Genomic DNA, 20,578 nt, shown 5'->3' on the forward strand with positions numbered 1-20,578 from the left:
GCGTCGGTTTGTTGGCGGTGTTGGCCATTTGTTGGCCACTTAAGTATGGCGTCGTCGTCGTTAGTCAGACGCTGCCCTGAAATTAATTTACAAGATAATGAAAACAAAGGCAACTGCACGAAGAGTATTTAAGAAAAACTAACTGTTCTTTTATAATTTGCTTCTTTTTCCTTTCATTTTGGGTTTTTTTCTCAATTGCCTGCTTGTGCTGGTGGCGGCGGCACATATGCAGCATACGTTGTGTCCTCGCCCCGAGGGTTGGTGGTTGGCTGGTTAGCCCGTTAGCCGGTGTATCCATGAGTTATGATTTCCCGCCGGAAACATGCATGAAGTGACTGTTTGGCATTTTTTGCATTACAGACACCCTTTCTGCACAAACTGCTCGTGGATATTTATGTTTACTTTTGCCACATTTTTTCGGCGTTGTTGTGAAGCGATTTTGGCAGGGACCTTCCAACACGGGATAAGCTGCTAATGCAATAAGTTAAGGGTTAAGTGTATTTACAAGTCTGAAGTGTATAAACTTGTCCACCCATCAGCGAGCTCACGACCCCGGCACTGGCTGGGCAGCGGCTGTTTACGTCTTGTTGGCGGATCTCGAGCTGCGGAAGAATAAAAGAAATTTCTTATAATTTCACGCCAATTTCTTCGAGTTGTTGTCTTTGTTTTATTGTCTTATTGCATTTTTGGCTGGCGTGAGTTTTGTTGTTTCAATTCTTAAATGCCTTTGTTTGTGATTTTCGCTGGTGATTTTTTCTGCCACTGTTTTTTTTTGCTCTTAGTTCCATTTGACATTGCTCACTGCGCTGCCAAGCGTCTCTCTGCTCCACACTGCACTCCTGCTAACACTCGTACTCGTGGCAGTATCAAGATTTATGATTTGTTTGAAGACGGAAGCGCCAAGACATTGGCTCTGCCCCAAGCCCAGAGTCGCACAGACAAACGCCGTGACTTTAGCTAGCATTGGGAAGCGATAAGCAATTGTTTTGCTGCTCTCAATGGTTACAAAGGTTGAGGGGGGAATAATGGCGCGGAGTTCGCGTATTTTACGCCGTCTCCGTTGGCGGCATCAGCCGTCAGTCATCAGCGGGCGGCATTCAGTGAAAAAAATCCTATTTATCTTCTGGACATGCCAATGAACGCAAAGAGTAAGGGAGCTCGCGCCTGGTGTGGCACAAAACGAAAAATATTTCACATTCGATAGAAGGGTTGAACGTTGGCATAAGGCGGCACCGCGCGTATTTTTTATTTGTTCGAAATTTGCCTACGATACCCACATTTATAATAATTTTTTTTACTTGCTCACAGCGTGAATTTTCCAAATTCAATTCAATTTCACTCGCACTCTCTAGCGCAGCTCCCTTGCTAGTTTTTCATATTCTAATTAAATAAATTTGTTTTCACCAATTTTGCTGCGAGATTTTAGTGCATTTTTATGCATTTGTTTTTCTCAGTTTTCAAGTTGACTTTATTGATTCTTCGTATTCTCGAGATAACAATATAAGATAAATGTTTTTAGATATTACAAAGGGAAATACTAAAAATATTTGTTTGGTCTTTTACAGTGTATTTATGGCTGCTATGTTCATTCCGCTATCCTTCCGACTTTTCATCGCAGGTGCTACTGGTTGTTACAGGTGAGCCGATCTTCATTACTATTTCATTATTATTTTCTTTCTCTCCATTTCAATAACTCTTGTGATTTTGAATTAAACTCTTTAATTTCTCAGAATCCCGATATAGTTTTGGTACATTATCTGAACGTTCCATATCCCGATGATAATAAAATGGCTGTCATTGCTCCGAGTATAACACTGTGGGGCGATAAAAAAGAGTGGACGAAGGATGAGCTGGTTAGTCAACTTAAACCTATGTGTAAGTATAGAAAGTATTTATTTGAGCAATTCAAGCTTGAAATGCTGCTCTATATTCTATTATACATAACTCAAATTTAGTGGGTTATTTATTTATTTATTATTTGCTTTGGTTCCAGTACACTATTAAACACAGATAACACCGCGAGTTTCATTTCTGAGAAGAAATGCTTGTGAAAGATTTATTTAAGTTAAACAGAAATAATTTGAAAATCATGACGAAAATTGCAATTTAATGTAGTTGATTTGAATAAATTTCTCCCTTCGTTGGAACACTAGGATACAAATCTTCGGGTTGGGTTAATTACACCTTTCCTTACTAATGAACGATTGGAACGATGATAATTTTAAAATCGATTATTCTCTATTCCACAAGATTGAACTCTGTTCAGATTGAGGAATGAGCCAAACGGCATAACTTCAATCTTTTACTGTTAGGTTAGGTCAGGTTGCCTTTAGACGCATCTAGGCCTTTGAGAGACTAATGTGACACCATCGGGACTGAAATGCCTTCACACTATTATGTGTTGATTAATTAATTCAAACATTTTTAACCTGCAACTTCCGAGATATCATCGAAGAAGCTGCGTCCGATAGTTGCGACTCCTTTCCTCTTTTTTTATTTATAGTACAATTTCTATTATAGTATCTTCGTCTCCTACTTCTTGGCAGCTTCTGCAGTAGTCATAGTAAGGTATTCCCAGTGTGCTGGCGTGTGTCCCAATCAGACAGTGACCTGTTAGGACTCCTCCTAGGGTTCTTGTGTCATTCCTTTAAAATTTTAATAGTCGCCTTGTCAGTCTTAGTTTCCACAGAGACTCAGCTATATTCACAGCATATTTGTCGATTAAATATCTGCACGTATCGAGTTAGTCTCGGGAACCTTAATAATAAATATTATTTGAAAATATGGTGCAATCACATCTCCAATATATATTTTCAACTTGTATATTCTATTTACTATAGTATCCACAGTTACTTCGGATGATGATTCTGATTCCGGCAACGATATAGAAATATCGGTGAGTATTAGCCTCCAGTTCATTGCAATTTTTTGTTAAGAAATGATAAATAAATAAATAAATTTATCGTAAAGACCGCCGAGACCGTAGAATCATTGGTGTGCCAATTGATGGAGAAGCAACGTCTGTCACGACAAGCGGCGTTGGTCAAGCAGCTGGACTGTGGTTGTGGGGATGCGTCATGTGCCGACGGCAAAACCTGTTCGCATCCGGTAATGCGGCGACCTACACTATTGAAATCCGTTAGCGAGAAGCGCCTTAGCATTGGCGATGGTTATGGGTCGGGGACGAGCGGTACGCCTAATGTCGTAGTTGGTCAGAAGGTGGGTCAGCGGAATCCAAATTTATTTTGATTTTTTATAATGATTTTGTTGCTTTTGTTCCATTTATGCCTTAATCACGACAGCTTTACTCGCGTTGGTCGGAGCGACGACTGCGCGATGGTGGCGAACAGCAACACCATCAGTATTCGGGCACTCATCATATGCAACAACAGACTTTACCGCAGGAGTCGGCGATTAAATTCCAAATCATTCCACCACAACACAACGAACAACAACAACAGCAGGCTTCCTATCAACAACAACAACAACACTATCGACAGCTGACTGCGCGAAACAATATGATGTTACAGCAGCAGCAACAGCAACAGCAACTGCATCATCATCAGCAGCAACAACAACAACAACAACTACAGCAGCAGCAGCAATCAAATTTCAATCAAAACTCATCAACAATTTCCAACAGCAATCATAACAATCAATTAAATTTGCAACGATTTGTAGGTAATAATAACGGCACCAACCACAGCCACAACAACAACAGCAACACCACCAACAGCAGTAATAATGTCAACAATGGCGGCAATAATAATAATTCACATGTAAATCATCGCTTACGTATTGCAAAAACAACAATAACAGCTACCTCGGCTGCTGTTGCCGCTTCGGCAATCATCGAGCAGCAGCAAGAGAGAGCTGGTGCGACTATGGGGCGCGTGATGGGAATGCATGAGGATGAACTAATTGGAAACCACCCCAACCACACGCCGTCAAATGTCCATGGCACGATTAACCGCAGTGGCAGTTTTGGGAGTGGTGGCGCAAACGGCAATTGTAGTCAATTAGTGTTGACACCTCACCAGCAGCAGCAGCAACAACAACAACAACAGCAAAATGCCATAAATAACAATGGCAATTACAGCTTCAATAAGCATCAACAACAACAACAACAGCATAAACAAACTGATACACTCGCTTCTTCCACTTCTTCCACACAACAACAACAACAGCAGGAGCAAGATTTTTACAATCATCGTCTGCAGCAACAGAAACAAACAACGAATGACATAAATATGTCCTCCATCTCCAATTCTTCCTCGCAATCACCACAACAACAACTCCAGCAAATGCAGCACTCACACCCCCACACGCAATCTCAAATGCACACACACCAACAACAACAACAACAACAGCAGTCACAACAATCACAGCAAGAACAACAACAATCAGCAAATACAACGACACTGGATATTGCCTCGACGACATTCTCATCGTCATCGTCCTCCTTGTCCACAGTGGAGCCGATGTGTATGTCGCCAGAGCACCAACCTTCGACACCAGTGAGTCCAAACACGCTAGGCTTAAGTAGCAATAGTGATCCCTTACAGCAACATCAGCAACAACAACAGCAGCAGCACACACAATCGCACGCAACTTCTTCGTCGAATATGGTGGGCGCAGGTGCGTTGACCACGTCATCACCCTCGTCTCAGTCGATTATGAGTGATAATGTGGGTCATCATCATAAACACCCGAGCGTTGGCGATACATTGACAGCCGAGACCACAGGAGTTGATGAAAATTTAATTGGCGAGAATGCTAGTGAGCTGAGCAAATTCGATTCACCTGCAGAAAATGATGATGCAACGGAGGTAAGCTAATCCAGTTGTTGTTAGTGCTTAGTTAAATGCATTATTAAGGGCAATACTATTTTCTTATTAAATTCCTAATTTTCTATGTTGTTGTTGAGTCTTGAAATGGTATTACAAATTATTGTTTTTGAGGTCCTGTCTACATCTTTTACCTATATATCTACTTTTACCAAGTCTTCAGATAGCCTGAGCCCAGTTAGAATTTGTAATATATCCACTATGCCTAATTTGGATAATCTTTAACATGTTGTTCTCGAGTATATCCTGGGGCAGGTCTCTGAAAGTACAGTGACTTTACTTTAAAAATTGTTCTATATATTACATTTTAAATAGTTTTTGGATACTATTTGGAGTTGTAGTCCTTCGTCGGCTACAATTTGAGCTCATCTTGATTACCTAGATCCGACTTTTGTGAGTAGTTGGCCTGTCTTTGAATGTGATTGACATGTGTATTGTCGGAATGTGTTCGGACTAAGCATCGTACATTGCAAGGGGATCAAATTATGATAGGTACTAGGGGGCTATGTGAAGAAAGAACTTCACTCATGTGAGGAAAGTGTAGACCGCCATTCACCTGGGAGTGGCCAGAAACCATTCTTTTGCATAGGACTCAAACTACTCACGACTTCCAGTCTTAGACCATGTATCCTTGCGTAACTAACAGACATTCGTTGAAGGCGAACTAAAGTGATAAGGAGAAGGCCGCTCCCGGTCACACACATATAGTAAAGCCGAGTCAAAATCAGTGTAAGTAGCCAACAGCTCTGAGGTGGATTAGGACACTTTTGAACTGTTAGGAACCGCACAATACTGATAATGTTCTACATATACATAGACCTTTGTTTGTTTCCATAACAAGATCGTAGTCATACTAACCGGTGTCAAGATTTTCTCTCTTCAATTATTTTAAAACTTGAGGTTAAAACTTTACGCGAATCTCCAAGTTAAGATATCATATGAACAAATAATTATATGTGCATTATCTTTTTGCAAAAAACTAAAAGATTACAAGATTGCAAAATGTTTCTGAGTATGCAGGTTTGTTATTACTATTATATACGATATAAAAAAAATAATTAACAAATTAACATTTTCTTTAAGTTTAAAACATAATTTAAGTATAGGCTTGTAGTAAATATTTATATGTGCATTTTACTATTTTTATCAGCAAATCCTATATATTTGAGTTTAACTGAAAGAAATGTTTATGTTAATAGTCAGTAGCATTGTCCTTATATTTTAAAACTAATTAAGCCGCTTAATCAGAGAATTAACTAATGACTGTAGTATAGTTATGTAAATATTGGCAAATTCTTGCTCTATGGCTAATTTAAGGTGACGCACTGTCTCAAACTGCTTTCCGTTTTGGTAAACAGTAGCAGAGATCCTAAATAGGATTTAGGTTCGAACTCAATGCTGCACATTGTAATTTTCGGGTCGTTAAGGATGTTCTTCGTGTGGATTGAAGCGTTATCCTGCTGATATGTTCAGCTATATATCATAAATATTTCCAGAAAATTTTATTAACTCGCTGTCCAAAAGATCTACACAAATATTAGCATTCATTTGAGTGGATATTAAACATGATGTGTAGATGTCTTTCCACTGCAGCAAAATGCAGCCCATGTAATTAAGGTACCACTTCCAAAACAACGCTTGTTGCAGGACCGTCATTCCAGGTGCGAATCCCTCCAATATTTCTTACAATGATCTGGGCTGACCAAATTTAATTTTTTTCGTCACTAAACACTATATTCTACCACTTAGCGGCACAGAATTGGTATTTATTTGCAAACCTCTTTGTGCCTTTATTTAGTGTTGCTTTAGGTACCATGAAGGTGTGTTTGAGAGACAGCTTTTTATGTATAACTGGCAAAATTGTTTATTGTGATTTGCTGTCTTAACTAGATCCTTATTTGACCGCTGCTTATCAAGTCCGCAACTGCTAACCGTCGAATCATCCTTTTGCACCGATCATCATTGTTTTCCGTCCGTTGCGTCGCACTGTACCATAAATAGTGGAGGTTTTAATAAGTTTTGAGATACATTTTCGATATTTCTTTGTTCTAAACGCATTTTGGAACCGCTTTTATGCATTTCTACGATTATTCGTTGTTCCTTGGCAGACAAACTAGGACCACTTTTACACTTAAAGTTAAATGAATCTGATCAACTCTTTAATAATTCATTAAATTAATACACATACAATAGTTTTAAAAACAAATTTTCACACAAAAAGATTTTGCCGCCACACTATCAGCAATACCCAATTCACAAGGACATTCTTAACGATACATTGAACGAGAAAAGTATGAACGAATTTTCGTTGCATAGTAACGGCAACTTATCAACCTTTTATTCCAGATTTACCGAAGTTCAAAAAATAACATTGAACAAGAAATATAAACAATAACAAAAATGCACATATAAATATTTGTATGAGGTATGACATTGCGGCCACCATGACTGTTGGGTGTTATTGCAATATTTTAGGAAGTAAGATCTATTTTTGGAATATTTTATTTTATTATATTATGTGGAAAATAACAACAGAAACTCTTGTTAACACCGTAATTCTTTTGCGTTGAAGATGTCATCCGGTAGTGATATGAAACATAATTCAAATACTTCCAAAAACAACAACCACAACAATTGTAACGACAACAATCAAGTAATAGAGTACAACAGCAACAGCAATACCGATGGTTGTGTAAATATTGGTGCTTCCAACGATGATGCCAAGGTAAACAATGTAAAACAACAACAGCAACACGAACAAACCAATCCGAATTCCCATGAAAATTGTGAAACAGAACAACAACAGCAACAACAAAACTCACATGCTATTGACTTTGAATCACTGGAGCTGAGCAGCAATGGTAGTGCAGCCGTAGGTCAGCAGCAGCAACAACACCACCAACGACAATCAGCTTCACATTCGACACATGATTTGAACGAATCATTGAGCTTCCTTAATGAGACACTCGATCTCTCGCAGGAAGACATCCAACGTACCCTCATTGCGAATTTGCCTTTCGGCGCGGCAAATCCGAAACTGACAACTTCCACGGCAACAGGAGCTGGCGAGCCGCATATGTTGAACTCCATTGACTTTTTGAGTGGAAATTGTGTGGGTCAAAATGACGATGCGATACTCGTGCACGGTGTTAGCTGCGAGGGAGACGACGAGGACGCCGATGATGTGTTTGCCCATTTGGATGCGTTCGATATGCTAGTCGAATTCCCAGAATTGGATCTGGATGACAAGGAAGCGTTATCGAATACCGTACACCAACAGCAGCAACAACTGCAACAACAACAAGCCGATATACACGTTTCATTAGAACAGCTAAACAACAGTCAAGCGCACTGTTCTTCTGGCTTGGTGGCGGATAAAAAGTTGCTGAATATTAGCGACTTCAGTCCGGAATGGGCGTACACAGAGGGTGGGGTCAAGGTGCTTGTGGCCGGGCCATGGAATGCGAATACCACATACACGCTGCTCTTCGATGCACAGCCGGTGCCGACGCAGCTGATACAAGAGGGCGTGCTGCGTTGCTACTGTCCACCGCACGAGGTCGGTTTCGCTACACTGCAGGTGTCTTGCAATAATTACATTATCTCCGATACGGTGTTATTCGAGTACAAGACTACGCTATACCAAGAACCGCACTTCGATGCGTACACCAATGATTGTCTGTACAAGTTCACACTCCTCAACCGACTGGCATTGATAGACGAAAAAATGCAGGTGAAAACGGAAGCAACGGCGACCCTGGTGAGCATCCCCACAAAGCGGATAATGTTTTTATATATATTTTTTATTTCATAATGTCTTGTTTGTTTTTGCAGTTTGAGCAGCAAACCCTTTTGCTGCACAAAAACTTCGAAGATCAATTAGTTGGCTATTGTCAAGAGCTTATGAAACGCACCTGGCTGCAAAATGGCAGCAACTGGAGTGGTGGCTTCAAATCTATGACGCTACTGCACTTAACAGCCGTGCTCGGCTACTCCAAGCTGGCTTGCGCCTTGCTCAATTGGCGTGCGGAGAATCCAAATATCATACTCGAGACTGAGATTGATGCACTGAGTCGTGATGTCTACGGCTATACACCGATGGTAAGTGAGGACGGTGGGGGTATTATATTTAACTGCTGCTTATATTAATACCATGCATTTTCAGGCTTGGGCTTGTGCACGCAATCACGTTGAAATGACCATTATACTATATAAGTGGAATCACAACGCCTTGAAGATCAAAGATAATGGTCAACAAACACCCCAGGACATCGCTCATTTCAAAGGGTTTGTATCACATTTTTATAACTGTATTATTTTTACTCTTTAGCTCTAGATTTCCACAATACGTAACAGTAATATAATATATAATTAATAAAATTTAATTTCGCCTTTTAGCCATAAAGCACTCTTGTCAGAGATTTACCGTCTGGAGGAGGAGCGCCTAAAGCAAAATAAAAAGAACACATTTGGCAACATATCCCTGAGTCTAAATAAATATTCGGTAAGTAGAAGTTCGCTAAGGTTAGATATTTATTCATAACCGCACATATGTTGAACAGCTAACTGATGTACAATCAAAATCACAGAACACCAACGAACAAATTTATGATGTCAAAGACAACGAACATGTTTTTAATACATTAGACGCTTTAGATATGCAACGTAGTCATGATGGGGTCTTCCTTCGTCCCGTAGCGGTGGCAAGGTATGCTTTTTTTATTCTCTAAAGCTCTTGGTGAACTTTCAACATTAAATGTCTTTGCAGCAATCAAAGTCCACCGAACGCCAGTCGTTTCTCCAAACGCTCATCGGTCGATAGTGGAATCAATATGGATATTCGTACGAAATCGGGTAAATCCTTCAAGGATATAACACGTTTGCAGAGGTAAGCACGTATGGGCTGTTTATATTTATATTTGAATATATTTGATGATATTTTAATACATTTAAATTGCGTCTAATGACTAACTGGCCTCGAAGCATTTATTTAGGAATTGAAGAGATTTTGTATTTCTAGTTTTGATGTAGTTGTTATACAAGCCCTGTTGGGTTGAAAGTAAGCTAGGTGTTATTAGTATTGTTGTTGTCATAACGATTACCCAGCCCTGCTGAAACGGAAAATATAAGTCTAGTTGTCGTCGAACGTCGTCAAGTAACGGTAAGCCCAGCAAAAGTGCTGTTTCGACAGGTTCGGACCGTAGGGAAAGAGGTATTAGATGAGTCGGGTTCGATAGGCATGTAAAGAGGTGACTATCTATTATCATGCGGGGACTCGCTGCATGCAGGACATAAATGTAGGATAAGTAGGAGATCAAACTGTTACCGACTAGCGATTTGAGGATCTTGTCGCAGCACTGTACTTGGTAGTATGCGTAGTAAAGGAGTGCAGACTGTCGAAGGTAACACCCATTTTAAGGCTATTCACGGTCGGTATTGGAGTATCATCGACGTGAATGTTAAGATAGTTTCCAAGTAAAGAAGCTTTAAATGTGAGCATCCGTTTCAAAAGGGGATATTTTTACGCATTAAAATATAACTTTTTTCATTTCAAAACAAAAGAGGGTATTTACAAATTATTTTTTTCTAGTCCATGTTAGACTTTTTAAAACGGGATATTTACTTTTACAAAGTGTTTTATTTGTTTAGGATCTCGGACTCGGCTGGTTTTGACATTCGGCCAGTTTTTTACTAGCTAATTTCGTGAGGATTTTAACGACTCTAATTGATTTTACCAATTCATTAATGGGAAAACAGCAGAAGATCAAAATAGTGGCGGAAGAAAGGATATTAATGCGAAAAAACAGAGAGAACGGAAATCGTTCTGTTCGATATCGTTTTGTACCATCATTCTATATTATTATGCAGACAAGGATCCTCTGTGTATGAGTTTTAAGATACCTTGCTCACACACATTTTCAAAATTTTGATACAAGTGCAAATCCATTCCGTTGACTTTGTTTATACGCCATAGGAAAACCTTGTATACCACATGAAGCACAACGGAAAGGTAACCCTAGGCACTGAGTTCTTATGTTCGATATACCGGGCCTTAGAAAAGTTATAGTCCGATTTCGACAAATTTTCCACAAGTGTATGTATATTGACAAAAATGGAATATTTTCAACGTTGTATAAAACTAAAGGGGATATTTACATATGAGTACACAATAAAAGGGGATATTATTAAAATTCCGTATCAAAAGGGTATATTCTGTTTTTAAAAATTGTGTAGCTCTAAATGGGAAGGTCTTATTTTTTCCAAATTGTTCTTTCGACTACTAATCCTTCTGCTAATCAATTTATTTTCTGTCACAGTTTCGAAACGCATGACAATTTTAAATTGGCCGTGGAATCAACTCTGGACACGCTGGCCGCAACAAATACAACGAATTCTCTACTCTCGCCATCGCGCAAAATGGACTTTGCATTGTGTAAGTATAACTGTTTATTTATTTATTTATACAATATTACTATAAAACAAATTATTTAAGCTTTCGTTTTGTAAAATTATTTTGCGTTTTTCTTTCTATATATATTTTTTAAATTTTTGATTTTTGAAAACTTTCTCTCTATTACAATTGTATAAATCAAACTTTATTTGAAATCAATATTTTTTTTCAATATTATATGTATGTACCCTATACTATGTGTATGTATATCAGGCGAGGTATCAACTGGCGATTCAAGTCCCTTACCCGACAAAGATCACGATGATACATCGACGATCAATAATGATGATGTAAACGATGTGACTATAAGTAATGAGAACGATGCTATTGTAGGTCAGTTTGTGTGTGCGCTCTATGCTCTCTTTGTACTACTACTACCACTACTACATAAGCATATGTATAATTCACTTTCTGTACGACACAGTAATAAGTGCATTTCTCCAGTACACACATACACACAAACACACACGCATTCATACAGAAAGTTAACAGTGCTTAAATAGCATTAGATCTTAACCGTTATTGTTAAAGTGTACTTGGCACTGAAGATATGTACTGAATGCTGTTCAAGTTATTTGTTGTTGTTGTATATACTGTTGGCCAATCGGAGTAAATGCGCCGGAAAAGCTACAAATGTTTTATTAACAAGTAAACTGGTGTAAATATTCATGTATTAACCTCAAGTAATTTGGTAAAGCGTAAATAATTGGTATTTGTATATAAAGTGAATTCAAGGATGGTAATTCATGAATGTATAAGTGTCCAAAGTAATAGTTCATATTAATTTTTTTTATTTTTTAAAACTAAAAATCATAATGCGGGCAGAAGTGTTTAGTTTTGTAAATAGTAACCACGCCAAGGTCTTTTGGTTTTTTTTTATTTTTATTGTAATTTTTTATAAAATTGTTTATAATTTTTTCAAATACTTTTCGCAGCATTTATTTGATTTCTAATTACTTTGCATGTGTAAATTGTCAAATTGAACTGTATGTGTTGCTGTAGTTGATGAATTAGTTGGCGTATGGGTAATATTAATTTATACTATATGTATGTACGTATGTGTAAGAATAAACTCTCCTAAGTGTTTTAATTGCTTGTGTCGGTGTATTACTAAACTTTCATGTGCGTATGCCTTGTATCAGATCCTAAGGCGGTAGTTAAGTTCGACCGAAGATCGTATACAGGCGTATTTGCTCGCAATCGTTTACTGCCAGCTGTAGTATTTGTTCACATTTAACGTCATTGGTGTCTACTAACACAAATGTTGCTTTAACATACTAACTTATGCCATTGGTTACGTTTTCCAGGGGATTCGGATGCCAAAGTTCTCACCTTAGCGGAACATATTATCGCTGCCATGCCGGAGCGCATTAAGGTAGTCAATATTTCATATATATAAATATATTTCATATTAATATATTACAATCCTTTCGTTACATTACACAGAACGAGGCCGACGAGATGATGGTGCTCGGCAGTCCACTAACTGAACCGCTCAACTCTGATTCGCCCAGCTTAAATAACGGTTTTATGGATCCACTCGATTCGCTACCGAATACCCACTATGAGAGCTTCGATTTCAATGATCACAGCTACCGTTATCACGATGTCAGCACACCATGCTCTAGTCTGAGTCCCGCCAGTTCGGGCCCATTGCAATCACCGGCCAGTTACTCCATACTGGGTGCCGATCCCTCTGTTAGCTCACCTAGTCCACCACCCTCAACTAAACAGTTGACTGAGTTTTTACATGCTTCCAGCAGTAGTCAGTATCCATTCGAAGCTGACTTCTCGAAGCTAACGTTGACAGGTGTGATATTACAAATGCATGAGCATAACAAAACATAATTAACTAATAATTCTCTCTACTTTCCATTAGACACCGAACAACGGGAATTGTACGAGGCTGCCAAATGCATACAGAAAGCATATCGCTCATACAAGGGCCGCCAGAAACTGGAGGAGCAGAACAAGGAACGCACTGCCGCAATTGTCATACAGAATTACTACCGTCGCTACAAGCAATATGCCTACTATCGACAGATGACGAATGCCGCGCTCGTTATCCAGCATGGATATCGGTCGTATTGCCGTAATAAGCGCTTCAAGAAATCGCAGTCGTCATCCATGTCAATTGGCATTGAGTTGTCAGTTGGCGATAGTCAGAGCAGTCCCACATCGCAATGTTTGTCGAGTTTCTACGATCATTTTCGTAACGATCAGCAGCAGCAGCAGAAACAACATGACTTCAGTTCACAGCCAAGCACGCCGAAGGAGACAAGCCCATCCGGTCCATTGAAGTGAGTTGAAAATTTGTTGGAAAATATGCTTTCATATAATATATATGTAAAAGTCAAATATATAACGCGCATATTCTTGATTCTCTTGTAGACGTACTTATTCACAATCAACCCAAAATCAAGCTGCCAGAAAAATACAACAGTTCATGAGACAATCACGAATAAAGTAAGTATCACTTGTTTCCTTATCTACATATCCTTATGTTTGTAGAGTCAGTAAGTCTAGAGCAGTCTGAGAGCAGTATTTTTAAACACTTTGAAAACTTATGCCGAGAACGCAAGAGACTCTATATACAAAAAATATTTTCATTATCATTCTGAAAAACATCTGTAAGTAATTTAAAATTATTATATTTTTATAATTATTGTAAAATGCGCAGCTTTAGTTTTGCTCTCTTTTCAAACAAAGTACAGCAACTAACAATAATTATACCAGTCTCTGGGGTTTAAACCCGTTTTAAGTCTCGAGTATATGCGTTTGCTAATTTTGAACGGGATATAAAAAAAACCATTTGACCATTGTTTTACACACATTTTGATCACATTTCTTGGAATTCGTGGATACCATGCCAATAGAAATGTTATACTAGGAAGCGGCAAATTCTGGTGAATACCGCGGGTGGAGTAACAGTTCCCAGCCAAGCACTTTGTTTGTATCCTGAACCGATTTTGCTTTGTGTGCAGGTGCCTTGTCGTGTCATTTGTTGTATGTAGCGATTAGTATTAACAGGGTGAGGCATTCGTTCTTAATTTCTAACATCAAAATCATTACCTCTGAACCGTTGAAACCATCGTTTGCATATTATTTCTGATAGAGCATCTTCACCAAATGCCTCGACAAACATTCGATGCGATTCTGCAGCACTTTTTTTCAAATGGCAACACGTTACTTTCTAGTACAAAATTTTTCCTTAGGATTATACCAATTTGTTTTCTTTAGGGAGGATTTATAGACTGTTATTTGCTTCGACTCATATTCAAAATTTGCAGAGTTCCAATTTTTATTTAGGGATCTGTTCAAAATTATTAAAAGAAATTACCTTAAAAATCTGCTTCTTTCAAGTATTTCTAATACCTCATTTCTCTCTAGAGTATTTTGTTTTTAAAATATAGACAAAACTGTATTTATTCAGGCATTTTCGGCTTCTGTGTTTTGATCAAGCGAATGTAAAAAAAAAATGTTTTATTTTTTTTATAACAATCAATCACCGATTGTCAGCAATTACAGATAATTCAGACCACTTGTTTTACAACTCTAGAATCGTCATTTGATTTGAATTTTGTTGTTTTGGAAAAAAGCTAATTTTTTGTAGAAAACCAAATTTACCTCCACCAAGTACCAAATTTAATAATATGTCTTTATAAAATATTCTACGCAAGCATTTGGGATGGAAATTCAGCTACCTTGGTAAGGTTATGGAACTGAAAACTATTGTACCAAATAATTTTATATTTAATTTAATAACTACAAAAATAATTGCAAAATGTTTATTATTAAATTAATAAATTTACTCTTCATTATTTTCTTAATTAGACTGCAGAGAGAACGAGCAGAAAAAGAGAAGCTGGTGCACCAACGCAGGGCGGAATACCTTCAAAGCTTGCAGTATCAAGAACAACCGGAAATTGTCTGCCAAGTCGAAAGAAAGTAAGTTGTAATAAAATAAGAAGACGACTGCATAATAAAAAGAGCAAAAGGTAGTTTCCAAGAATAAACATTTGTAGGAATATGCAAAATAAATAAATAATGGTTAAAATTGTTTGGAGAAAAAATTACAAATAATCTAACTTTGGTTCCCTTAGAGACACTCTCGATCATTCTTATTTTAAAATTAAAAAAAATGTTAAAAATTATGCTGTTAAATTTTATTTATAAGTTTTCTGAAATTAAGATTGAAAAAATTGAATCTAAATTTTTTTCTACTTTCAGTGAACTGCCCACTTCAAGCACGACAAGTGAGCTTGCCAATGCGACCAGTGTAAACAACACTAACAACAATATATTTACCTACCATTTGGGTCAAAACCCACAATGAGCTGTGGAAATGAAGTAATTTTGGAACAAAGAACCCATAAATGGCTGCAGTCAGAAAGAAATGAAAGCGCTCTCTTCATATACGAAAGCGCTTTGCGTCGAAAATCTTGCATAAAGTGACGCAACGTTGTTTACCGTTATACAAAATGTAGTAAATGGAATGAAATTGCAACACGTGCATACTTATTATATACAAAACTGAATTAAATGCATGTAAATACACAATTTTTAGGTATTGTTTATATATACTATATATATACATATACATAGGTACTTACGCATATAGTATGTTATACATTCATATGCCTATACATATATATTCCAAAAACCAAATGGAGCAAAGCAAACCAACTATAACCTATGACTAATTGTAAATCTTTCAATAGCTTTATCATACTGAGTGAAACTTTCTATTCGCATATTTTTGAAATAGAATTTGTAGTACGTCTTATTTACGATTACATAATATACATAATTACACATGTATGCATTTTTGATTACTCCTAAAGAGATAAAGTACTGTAAATTGTACAATGAATTTAATTTTTTACTTTTGCTATTGCACGGTTCTGTAGAAAACTCGTAGCAACTCTTCGCCTTCTTCTCGAAATGCAGTTCCCCAATATGTAAAATTCAAGCAAAATGTATTTAGTAAACATTACATAATCTTAAATTTTAAATTGTTGACGAAGTGGAGAAGAAGGAAGAGTATGTGGAGTATGTTTCATATTTAATAATTAATATGCACCAGATAAAAAATAAAACTTTTTTGCCTTCTAAATATATTTATATGTAAGTGAGGAATTAACTATTACTACTATTAACTATTAAATAACTATTAAATCGATTAACTACTTATGTAGCAACAACAACAAACAAGAATAACATCAAAACACTTTTTACGAATTGTTGGAGTTTTTTCTCTTTTCTTATAACTAAGCAGTGAGTCGTTGATTAAGTCCTACGAAGAATTTTAAAAAAATCACATATATATATATATATATATATATACCAACAAAGTATGTAGTAAAATTATTAAGCATATATTAAATGGTAATGTTACTTATTTTTTTTTACAAAAAAATACCAAAAAACAAAAGCAACATTTAACGTGTCTCTTCTTTGTTTTTGTGTTGCTTTTATTTTAACTAGAACCGAAGAAGTAGAATTTAAAGAAGAATTTGAAACTTGAAATTCATACGCAAAACTAAGAGAACTTATTAAAGAAGCCTTCTATAAAACTATATATAAACAAGAACAAACTTAACTGAAACTATTTTAGATGAAATTAATATAAAAATATGTAATGTAATGTATAATGTTGAGGAATACTAGCAAATTTAATAGTACACCTTGTAAACTTTTTAACCACACTTGCATGTAGTAAACGAAAGCTCTATTTGTAACGTACGTATATATACATACCTACATATATATACATGAAAACTTGATAGTATATATTTTTAATTATGAATTAAAAAATATAGCAAAAAACAAAAACAAAACCAGAAAACAGAACAAATGAATTATGCAACTATATAGATTAGGTTACAATGCGAGATAAAAGGCATTTTCGAAATACGTTCATTACGTTACTTAGCCAAAACAGTTATACATACATAATGAAAATTTCAAAAATATATTAAAATTAGCAAAAGAAACAAGTGCGTTTTTAAAAAACAACTATCCACTACTAAAATTACTAGTTATTGATATAAAAAAATATTTATGCTTTTAAATCTTTAGAAAAAATAAAAAAATAAAAAAATAAAATTATTAAACGATAAACTTACTATGGATAATCTATAAATATTTTAATGGTTGATTAAGAATTTGCAATGATTTCTAAAATCAAAATGAAAAACAAAAATTAAACTTTAAAAACTTAACATTTATAATATATACAGACTTTTGACTTAACTTAAACTCCACACAACGTTGCTTTGTCGACAGCGCGTTTCAAATATAAATACACAAGAACCAAAATGTGAGAAAGTGCTTACCAAAACTTGCAACGCAAAGAATTTGTACTGAGCTAGTAGTAGAGAGCAGGTGCGCCTAGCGAGTGCACACGAATATGTTCGGTTTTCCTCGAAAGCAGCGCATGGAATTGAGTTGTAATACGTTGAATTGAATAAAAGCAAAAAAAAATATTCTTAAACAAAATATAGATTAAAATTGTTTTTAAAGTATGATAACACATTTATTTTTAAATGTGATTATATATATACATACAAATATATATATATATATTAAAATATATATTCTGCTCCCCTATTTATAAACTATTATATTCCTATTACCTAACATTAAAGCATAATCAATTGAATAAATAAAATTTATTATATTAAATAACAAACAAGCAAACAACAACAAGAAAAAAACAATAAATTTACTATAACTTTTTATTATTGCTAGCGTTTAAGTCGTTTTCAAACTCTACTCTCACTCTACTATTCAGAACAGTACTACATAATTAATAAACAACAACTAAATAGCACATAGACAAGCGTTTGATAGCATAGAGTTGAGGGTGTGTGTGTGTGCGGTGAACGGAGTTTTATAATAAATATTCCAACAACTGCAACAGAAATTGAGATTTTCTACAAATTATAATTTACAATTCCATTGCAGTCATAGAAAGCAATGAATTACAACAACAAATCATTGAAATTGTTTAGTTACTATGGTTGAGAGCATCAACGGAATTTATAAGTAATTTTTCGCTCAAATTTCAAAAAACTGCAATCGATGAAACAAAAATACAAAAATGTGCTGTGCAGAGAACCTTAATGGAGTGTAAACCGGTATATAATTTATTTGTTCATGTGAAGCATTACTTTAATTAATATATTTTTGTATCTTATTAATTTGTTTATATTTTTATTATTATTATTTTTTTTTAAATATATTTTCTTATTTTTTTGTATTAATATTATATTAATGAGTTATAATTTGTTTGCACAGACAACTCATCCTTTGAAGAGGTCATAGAAGAAGTATTCGTCTTTTTACAATGTTGAGCTCGCTATGTAGTTTTGGTGCAAGGAATAAAAAGTATTGCATAACTCTAGGCGTCAGATTTTATTCACTCAACAAATTCGAGTTGCTGCTGGTTTGAGTTAAGCAGTTTCTATTGTAAAGAAGCAAGCTGTGCGCTTGAGATGTGGTGAAACAAAAATAATAATAATAAACTGAAAATAATCAGTCAAAACTGAGAAATTAGTAATTTTTTTAATAATCAAATAATGTCAATACATCACTTTTTTCAAAATGTATATGGTCTATTTTGTATAGATCCGAATAATATGATATATAGGGATGACTTACAAATAATTGTCGGGCAATGTTTTCCGTTTGAGATATTCTATAAACAGTTGCGTTTTTGTTGTTTCGAACTTCAACCAAATTGTTTTGTCGCCCTATTCTGCAAATCGGAATCGTGACAATTTTCCTATTCATATTCGGCAAGATAAACTAGATCGATTTTGAATCCAAATTACATTTATTACAATGTACGTATGTATTTAATAAAACAAATAAAAACAATATTATTATATTTTAATAAGCATATATTAACAAATAGTAAAACATCTGTTGCCAAGATTTGTGGAATTTTCGTGTCCGTCGAGTGCATTAAGATTCTCGAACTTTTGGGGTAGAAAGTTAGTGAATCGGAAGAAGAACGTCCACATACAAGACGGGAAGCCACTACATGTTTCCGAAACTCAAGAAGGTGTTTAGAAATATATTAAGAATTATTATTACGCTGAAATTACTTTTTCTGTTAAAAGAAAAAAATATGTTCGTTTACAAAGGGTTTTACCGTAGCAGCATGAGTTCCTTCAAATTTTGCACAAAATGAAATTTGGGTTCTCTTCAGCGAAAAATCTAAGACTTGCCGCCAATTTTATTAAATTAGGTATGGACGTATGTAATCCAAAAGTGAGTTTTATTTTGAGCAAAAAAAATAAAAATCATTTATAATGATTATTTATGATTTTTCACAAATTACTCAAAATTAATCATTAACGGTGAAGAAAATCATGAAAATCAATATATAATCATTATTTTGTGATTTTTCTAATAAAACTTATAACGATTACGGACCCTGCTTTTAATTCTACCTTAATAATTTCTACCCTTTTATTTGTTTTTTTCCAAACTATCCCAAAGAAATTAGCGGTTTCGAATTTAAATTCGAAATCAAAGGAAATCGTACGAACACCTAAAACAAATTCGTACGAATTATAATTTCGGTTCTCAACTGAAATAGCGCGATTTCCAGAACATGCCTAGCAACTAACTTAAAATCCAGGTTCGGTTAAGGGGTTAGGTGTGTTTCAAAATTTGGAAATTGTTTTTTTATTTTTTATTTTAGTAAATAGTACGGCAAATTATTATTTAATTTTTTTAAGTTGGTGACATGTATCTCTAAAAGTAATTGTGATTTTGTTCAAACACACACCTTTGGAATAACCTTACCTAGTTAGAGGATTTTTTAGATTTTTTTATTTTTATTACAACTATTTTTCAAACCAATAAAATCTGTCAAAAATACAAATATTCATATATTATTTTTTTCATCGGTTGTTAACTAGATTTATTCATTTACTATCGAAATATTTTTTGGTACCAACGGCAAAGTTTTAATTTTAAATTTTAAAATACAAATTTCGGAATTTTTGAAATACAAATTTCACTAAATACTGTTAGTTAGTTAGTTAAAAATACCCTTGTTTTCATACTCTGAAACCCACGTAACCTCTTACGTCGACTGGACTGTCGTGGAAACGAGGTAATCACATACATTCGTTTCGACTAAACAACTTTGTTGTTGCTTATATACATTTTATTGGCCAGATAATAGAACATTACAGTAATAAGTCTTGAGGAAAGATTACGTAGAAATCCTTTAAACTTGCCTTCAATATATTCATTGATT

The 20,578-nt window shown here is 35.4% G+C and overlaps 1 protein-coding gene and 1 long non-coding RNA gene across 4 annotated transcripts in view; one reads left to right on the forward strand and one right to left on the reverse strand.

The window, feature by feature from the left end:
- Positions 1–19,369, forward strand: part of LOC105216879 (uncharacterized) — a 68,436-nt gene extending 49,067 nt beyond the window's left edge. For 2 of the 3 annotated variants that reach the window (XM_029043292.2, XM_029043293.2), the window contains 20 exons: positions 1,566–1,637; positions 1,731–1,875; positions 2,841–2,896; positions 2,971–3,219; positions 3,303–4,829; positions 7,420–8,607; positions 8,682–8,948; positions 9,013–9,134; positions 9,246–9,351; positions 9,410–9,555; positions 9,616–9,735; positions 11,165–11,280; positions 11,512–11,631; positions 12,606–12,673; positions 12,745–13,108; positions 13,178–13,598; positions 13,690–13,764; positions 15,133–15,246; positions 15,529–19,148; positions 19,220–19,369. In XM_029043292.2, coding sequence (XP_028899125.2) covers positions 1,566–1,637; positions 1,731–1,875; positions 2,841–2,896; positions 2,971–3,219; positions 3,303–4,829; positions 7,420–8,607; positions 8,682–8,948; positions 9,013–9,134; positions 9,246–9,351; positions 9,410–9,555; positions 9,616–9,735; positions 11,165–11,280; positions 11,512–11,631; positions 12,606–12,673; positions 12,745–13,108; positions 13,178–13,598; positions 13,690–13,764; positions 15,133–15,246; positions 15,529–15,634 — 5,382 coding nt within the window. In that variant the 3' untranslated portion in view covers positions 15,635–19,148; positions 19,220–19,369. The remainder of the gene's footprint in view (positions 1–1,565; positions 1,638–1,730; positions 1,876–2,840; positions 2,897–2,970; positions 3,220–3,302; positions 4,830–7,419; positions 8,608–8,681; positions 8,949–9,012; positions 9,135–9,245; positions 9,352–9,409; positions 9,556–9,615; positions 9,736–11,164; positions 11,281–11,511; positions 11,632–12,605; positions 12,674–12,744; positions 13,109–13,177; positions 13,599–13,689; positions 13,765–15,132; positions 15,247–15,528; positions 19,149–19,219) is intronic. The other variant, XM_029043294.2, reaches the window with a different exon arrangement.
- LOC128922841 (uncharacterized) lies at positions 1,415–14,820 on the reverse strand. The gene is made up of 3 exons (XR_008472028.1): positions 14,674–14,820; positions 14,371–14,611; positions 1,415–1,814 (listed from the first exon to the last, which is right to left on the reverse strand). It is a non-coding gene; the product is annotated as an uncharacterized LOC128922841 (long non-coding RNA).
- Positions 19,370–20,578: the final 1,209 nt, after the last annotated feature.

This window comes from Zeugodacus cucurbitae, chromosome 6 (genome assembly GCF_028554725.1).
Source record: "Zeugodacus cucurbitae isolate PBARC_wt_2022May chromosome 6, idZeuCucr1.2, whole genome shotgun sequence".
Classification (NCBI taxonomy): domain Eukaryota; kingdom Metazoa; phylum Arthropoda; class Insecta; order Diptera; family Tephritidae; genus Zeugodacus; species Zeugodacus cucurbitae.